At 37.6% G+C, this 6,943-nt stretch overlaps 1 protein-coding gene across 3 annotated transcripts; it reads right to left on the minus strand.

The window, feature by feature from the left end:
* Positions 1–1,199: 1,199 nt before the first annotated feature.
* Positions 1,200–6,521, minus strand: LOC129032445 (uncharacterized). 3 transcript variants are annotated; one of them, XR_010125674.1, is made up of 4 exons: positions 5,829–6,489; positions 5,092–5,305; positions 4,383–4,523; positions 1,200–1,227 (listed from the first exon to the last, which is right to left on the minus strand). XR_010125674.1 is itself a non-coding variant. In XM_063661608.1 (3 exons), the coding sequence occupies exons 1-3, from the start codon at positions 6,051–6,053 to the stop codon at positions 4,486–4,488; spliced, it is 477 nt and encodes a 158-aa protein (XP_063517678.1). In that variant the 5' UTR covers positions 6,054–6,489; the 3' UTR covers positions 4,199–4,485. The 3 variants fall into 3 exon arrangements, 2 of the variants coding, with proteins under 2 accessions (XP_054335573.1, XP_063517678.1); XM_063661608.1 differs by lacking the exon at positions 1,200–1,227 and having other exon boundaries at positions 4,199–4,523; XM_054479598.2 differs by lacking the exon at positions 1,200–1,227 and having other exon boundaries at positions 4,130–5,305; positions 5,829–6,521.
* Positions 6,522–6,943: the final 422 nt, after the last annotated feature.

Raw genomic sequence — 6,943 nt, forward strand, 5'->3', positions numbered from 1 at the left:
AGAGTACATGGCAAAACTAGGAGCTACTATCTGTCTTTTAAGTCCAGACTTAGGCAGATATTTCACAAGTACTTATTATATAATTACAAAATATTTATAATTAGATACCTTATAAAATTAGATATAGACCTTTACTTCATAATTTTAACTTTAAAATGAGACTACATTTTAAATTAGGGTGAATGGTAGCTTTTAGAGAAGAGGTTAGGTGATTACTATTTTATTTTTTAATCTATTATTGTTTGTATATAAATTTTAGCCAGAGATTATTTTTGAGCATCACTGGCCAAGAAGAAGTTTTAGTACTACATGCTGGTTGAAATGTGTGTGTGTTTTAAAAAACTTTTCAAGGATTTTAATTCTTTCTTTCAAATAAAAGGAGAAGTATAAAGGAATATTTCTCACAGTGGTTATTAAAAATCTCAGTTGCGGTTTCATCACTCTTCTGTGAATGGATCTATTGTGTCATCCACCAGAAGAGTTACTACCATCATAAGGATCCAATACTGAGTACTTTCACAGGCATTCTAGAATCAGAATGGTGATTACAACTACAAAATAAGTCAAGTTCACTTTAGAAATAATTTGTAATAGAATCGCAGAATGTTGAATTCATTTAAAATTATGCAATTTGTGTAAAGAATTTTGTCATCTGTTTTGAAGTTTATCTTTTTATGTAGAGTATTAAAACTCCTATTAAAATAGCCATCGTGGCCCTCTCACCAACTGCAGGACTAACTCTGAGGCGCAAGGTGTTGTGGGATGGGAGAACCAAGGATCAGAGTCGAAGCTCTAGATGAGCACTGTGAACCAGGAGGGTGATAACTATATCTGTGCCTGAGACAGTCTATCATGAAGGTTCCAGGCTGGGGGCAGTGCTGTAATTCTTTATAGCTGTCAGAAAATAGCTCAAGAAATCTACACCAATCTGCTCTCCCACATACAACAGCACTTGTCCTCGTGTCTTGAATCTGCAAAAATGAATAATCAAATCCCTTGATCACACAGCCAAGTGGTTTGAATCTTCCAGTTCTGTTGTACTTTTCTTCTGTCTTGAAAAAGGCCTTGTCAAATCAGAATGAAAAGAATGTTTTGAAGCGTGAGAAAATTCAAATTTCCTATGTAAAGCCTGGAGTTCATTAGCCGGAGTATACTTACTTATTTCAAGGGTCACTGGGTTATGGTGAAGAGCCTGTCTTTCTGCTACCCAAGTCTCAAACTCTTCACCTGAAAACAGTTTAGAAATGCCTTTAAGTCTATTAGCTTTCTATGGAGCCTACTTCGTCTTTGTTGTGCCTTGTCTTGTGACCGTGTCAAGTCAAGGACCCTGCTTTGATTATGTGCTATCCCTTTTTTCTTAATCACTTTTCAGTTAAGTAATTGTCTCAATTTAATTGGTTGTAATGATTAAAAGTTTATTTATATTACACTGAAGTTTTCTTTTATCAATCACTTAGGTTGTAACTATTTTATTATTTACAGCTCAATAAAGAAATTTTACCCAAAGAAATAGTCTTTTTAATTGGACTTTTTTTATTAGACTATTTTTATTGTATATGTGCTAAAGCTAAAATCTAAATTTTGGCAAATAAGAGAAATTATTTATTCTTAATATTACAGTTAGACTTGTAACAGATATTTTATATTATAATACTGAGAGGTACAATGTAATAAGTATTGGCTTCAGAGACTAACAGACCTAGGTTTGGATTCTGCATCAGGACTTGCCAGTCCTGGGACCTTTCTGAACTTAAACTATCATACCAACCCTATGCAGATTGCCTGAAGATTACTGATGTGTGAATAAGTATAATATTTAATCTAATGGTAGCTATTATTTGTTTTAGCTTTGTCACTAACCAGCTATGCCACTCTGAGAGAGCTATTCAATTTCTCTGTTCAGGTTCCTCTGATAAATAAGAGGAAAGGACTAGATACTTTCTACTATTTCTGTCAAAATTCAGGTAATAAGTAAACCCTTTTCATTGGTTTATTTGGGGGGTAAAATTTTACATTAGCCAGGGTTTTTTCATGTTAAAATTTTCCCAGGGAGTAATAAAGGCAATTAGTTGGAATTTGGACACTAATATGAGAATAAATTGACAAAAACAAAATGGTAGTAGGAAATGTTTTGATATTGAATGTTGGGACAAGAACCCAGAGCAAAAAAGTCACATTTACAAGACAAAACCACAAAACTAATAGTCCAATAATTTGGTTTAAAAACTTGTATTATAATTCTTTATCAGACTAAACGAGTGATCTTAGAAAAATTGCTGGAAAATATTTATTGACCTGTTTAATCTTAGCTTAATCAACCTGTAGCAATGAGTACAGCAACATCTGATACCTACCTAGTTCTCTAGGTTCCCATGGGGATAAAAAAGAGAACTAAATACATTAAATATGATTACCTCTATACTTGTCAATTATATCTGTTTATAATACATGCGCAAAACTGTCTATCTGCTTTGCAGGGGAAACAATGTTTTTAAATGATTCATAAAACTCTATCTCTCATCAATAGTAGCAAGTTTTATTTTTAAATTTGTTTTTACTTTGAAACAGCTATACTATTTTTCTAAGTATATTTTTCAAAAGCAGCTTTATTAAGTCATAAATCATGTTTAAAAATTCAAACCATAAAGACAGCAACATAAAATTTGAAACACAGAAATATGCACTTTTCCATTTACAAATTGCATCAGAGGAGATACAAACACCTTTTCTCTTGTTTGTGAGTAAAGGGTCAAGATACGGAGCAGAAAAATTTCAAAACTACGTGCTTATATAGATCTTTCCTTATTTGAAACCTATGTACCAAATTTGTAGCAAATAACTTTTATGTGAAAATCAGTATTGTAGATGGGGCTGAAGATATGGCTAACTAGGCTCCCACTAATAGTTTTTCTATGACAGAACAACTAACCTGAAACACTTATTATGATAAATAATAACAATAATAAAGTATAATAGCAGCACAAATACCTGCATTCTGGTGAGCTTTTAATAACAGGCTCTACGACTCGGGACTTTCATACATTATGCCTCACCTGGGAGTGTGCTTCTTGTATTAAATGGAGAAAATATGTATGTAAATATAGATATAGTTTGGATAATTTGAAATTTTATGTAATAAAACCCATTTATCATGGTCAATTAGCTCAAGAAAACTCAATACTGTTTAAAATGAGAAATCAACGACTTTTTAGACAACTAAAAGTATCAAAGCATGACTGACGTTAGAAAAGTGTCCTATTTTACTCTAAGTACTATGACATTTTGCAAAATTCCTAACTCTAATTTGAAATCCTCACCAAACCATGAAATTTCTTCAAATGTGATTGTAACCTGTTACCTCCAAAGCATCCTTGAGGATATTCGCCACCACTCTTGCAACTCATTCTATTCCCTTCCTAACTACTGCAATATAAACTTTGAAACCTGGAAACATATACTTTCTCATTTACAAATGCATCAGAGGAGATGTAAACTTCCTTTCTCTTGGTTATGAGTAAGGGGTCAAGACACATGGGAGCAGAAAAGTTTCAAAACTAAGTGCTTGTGTAGATCTTTCCTTATCTGAAACCTGTATTCTTCCAACAGTACAAAGCCTTGTTCCAGGCATGAAAAGAACCAACATACTGGTCACATTTCCAATGATTCCAGTAATCATCAGAGTCAGTGCTAAGGACAAAAGAAAGTAAGTCATATTATTTCTTTCTTATGCAGATACTTTGCACATTTATTTATATTTGTATTTTTATTTATTATTCTTACATGAATTGGGAAACTGGGACAATTAGGAAATAACAACAAGTAATAAAGCTACAGGGAAACTCCTAAACTCTTCTTAAACATACTCCCTCAAAAGAAGGTGTAAGATTAATATAAACTCTTACATCCTAGGAAAAGGATTAACCTCGCATACCAGAACAAGAGGGAAATGGAATGATCTTGAACTTTTCTTAAAGTAAAGTACTTATCTTCTTTAGGATTCTCAGAAGAACTCAGGATTCTGTGAAAATCTGACTACAGAATGACAAGGAAGAAACATTACTTTGTGTGACTATGTTTTCAATACAGATGGCTAGAGAACACCAAAGGTACCTTTCAGAAGGGAGAGCTAGGAACCCTACTAACAAGTGACAAAAAAGAAACCAAATATTGGTTAGAGATGGAGGAAGTGATAGCTGTGTAGCAGCCAGGACATCCTGAGGCTTATTCAAGTTAGAAAGTGGCAGAATTGGCCGGGCGCGGTGGCTCATGCCTGTAATCCCAGCACTTTGGGAGGCCGAGGTGGGGGATCACGAGGTCAAGAGATTGAGACCATTCTGGCCAACATGGTGAAACCCCGTCTCTACTAAAAGTACAAAAATTACCTGGGCGTGGTGGCGCTTGCCTGTAGTCCCAGCTACTCTGGAGGCTGAGGCAGGAGAATTGCTTGAACCCGGGAGGCAGAGGTTGCAGCGAGCCGAGATCGTGTCACTGCGCTCCAGCCTGGCGACAGAGCGAGACTCCATCTTAAAAAAAAAAAAAAGAAAGAAAGAAAAAAGAAAGTGGCAGAGTGGCAGAATTTCAAAAAAATATTGAAGAAGAAGAATACAAAATGAATCTGTAGTCAAAGGTAAAAGAAAATGAAAGGAGTTGGACATGAAAGATCTCCATTTCGTCGTCAATATCAGGAAACACTACCGAAAATGATGAAATTGTATCACTTCAATCCTGAGTGAAATACACATGAATTTTGGGAACAACTTATTCCAGAGAGAATCCCACCTTCAACCTAATGGGAAGGAAGTAGGAAGTAATTCCACCGCTGAGTAAAAGTTCAAAGCCTCAAAGTTTTACTTTGCTTTTACTGTGGGTTTTGGCTTGAGGATCTCAGCATAAAAGCAGCTCTCTATCTCTTTGACAGGCAAAAACTCAACTAAGAGGAACAATGACATACAGAGAGAAGTATAAAACTAAACACAAAGGAAAGCTGTATCAATTTCAAGTGGCTACACGTTTTGCTGAGGCTCAACTCTGGTTTTGCCGGGCCAGGTCTCAGGACCTCAGCATCACCTCCTGCCTCAGCCTGGTTGTTACCCTTTCTTCTGCGAGGCTTCTGCTTCCTAGACCTTGAGATGGTCTGGCAGACACAGCTTAGGAAACTGCCAAAGCAGAGTGGTGGTGATGCCAAGGATGTCACTGCAGGAGAAGAGGGCCTGGGCTTCTGAGCCATCGAGAGCTCACAGGACTGGATCTGACATTCCTGATGAATCACACCGGAACCCTCTTCCTGCAGACACTGTAATCTGTCCTATAAGTAAAAGAAAGAAATTGAAAGCCCTCAAAGACAATAACCATGTGCATAAAGAAAAAAGGACATGACTCTCTGAGCCAAGGCTCTTTTTTCTGAGACGGAGTCTAGCTCTGTCGCCCAGGCTGGAGTGCGGTGGCGCGGTCTCGGCTCACTGCAAGCTCCGCCTCCGGGGTTCACGCCATTCTCCTGCCTCAGCCTCCCGAGTGGGTGGGACTACAGTCGCCCGCCACCACGCCCGGCTAATTTTTTTAATTTTTAGTAGAGACGGGGTTTCACCATGTTAGCCAAGATGGTCTCGATTTCCTGACTTCGTGATCCGCCCACCTTGGCCGCCCAAAGTGCTGGGATTACAGGCGTGAGCCACCATGCCCGGCCGCCAATTCTTTTATGTTCTATCTGGGACCAATGATCCCAGTTTGTTTCTCAAGCTCCTTACCCCCAATTCTTCCTACTCCAAGTGAAGAGCTGTCATTATTTTTCCTACGGAAGAGTGACAATCCCAGGATTTTGCCACCCCTACCTCATAGAGAAGGTCAGGAGTATCTTCCTGGGCACTGAGTAGAGTTGGCTTTTTGTCTACAGTCTCATCTTCTTCACTTTGTGGTGGTGTTGAAGGTGTTGGAGGAACAGGTGAGCACTGGGACTCCATTTTCTCCTTCCTCCTTCTTTTTGTCCTTGTCGCCTTCTTATGATGCCTATACTTTTTGAGGAGTGGGTCTAGCTTTCTCCTCTGGACTGGAAGCATGGCGGGATCATGTGAAACCTCAGCCACATGACTTTCAGGTGTCCCCTCCAATGGCTCTTTTGATGATTTTACACTTCTTTTCAGAGGGTCTTTTTCCCATAGATGAAATCTCTCTTCTGTATCCTGAGCATCTGCTGATGTGCTCAAGTCATCGAGAACATGTCTTGGGATAGAGATTGGAGATTCCCTATCTCTGTCATTGATGGATTTTTTTTTTTTTTTTGACCCACTATGGTGACCCCAGCCATCTTTGCAGGAACAAGGAGCTCACAACACAAGGACCAAGAGTCAAATGCTGAAGAAAGTAGTTAGTACAGTGTATCTTTCAAGTGATGTATCCTTATCTATCATAGAAACAAAAGACGTACTGATCTCAGATTTCTCCTCTGGATTTATTAAAGGAGTTCAATTACCTCCAGAAAGAGAGTCCTCAGGTTGTTCTTCTTGGCCTAAGAGATTTCACATTTCCTAAAAAGAGAGAGAAAGTCATTGAAGTACTTTCTCCATGGACAATGGAGTTCCTTCTAGTCACACATAACCACAGTTCACAAAAACTTTACCAAACATCATAACTTCCTAGATAGTAATTATATTTAACAGCTTATCAGAATGTGTATCAGAATTATCCAGGGCGTTTGTGAAAATACTCATTTATAAGCTGTACCCCAGACCTATTTAGAATCTCGAAAGCTGGATGTAAGGAATTTGCATTTTTTTCCTACTAATTCAGGTGATTTTTATGCATCCTAAAATTTGAAAACTACTGCTTTAGAGGGACACTGAATCCAGTATTTTACAGGGCTATGAAGATGACTGTTAAAAAAATAAAATCTCACTTTCCCCTACAGATATTTCCCTAATGATGTCAGTCCATAATGATATTTCTCCTC

The sequence above is a fragment of the Pongo pygmaeus genome, chromosome 2 (genome assembly GCF_028885625.2).
Source record: "Pongo pygmaeus isolate AG05252 chromosome 2, NHGRI_mPonPyg2-v2.0_pri, whole genome shotgun sequence".
In the NCBI taxonomy this organism is placed as follows: Eukaryota; Metazoa; Chordata; class Mammalia; order Primates; family Hominidae; genus Pongo; species Pongo pygmaeus.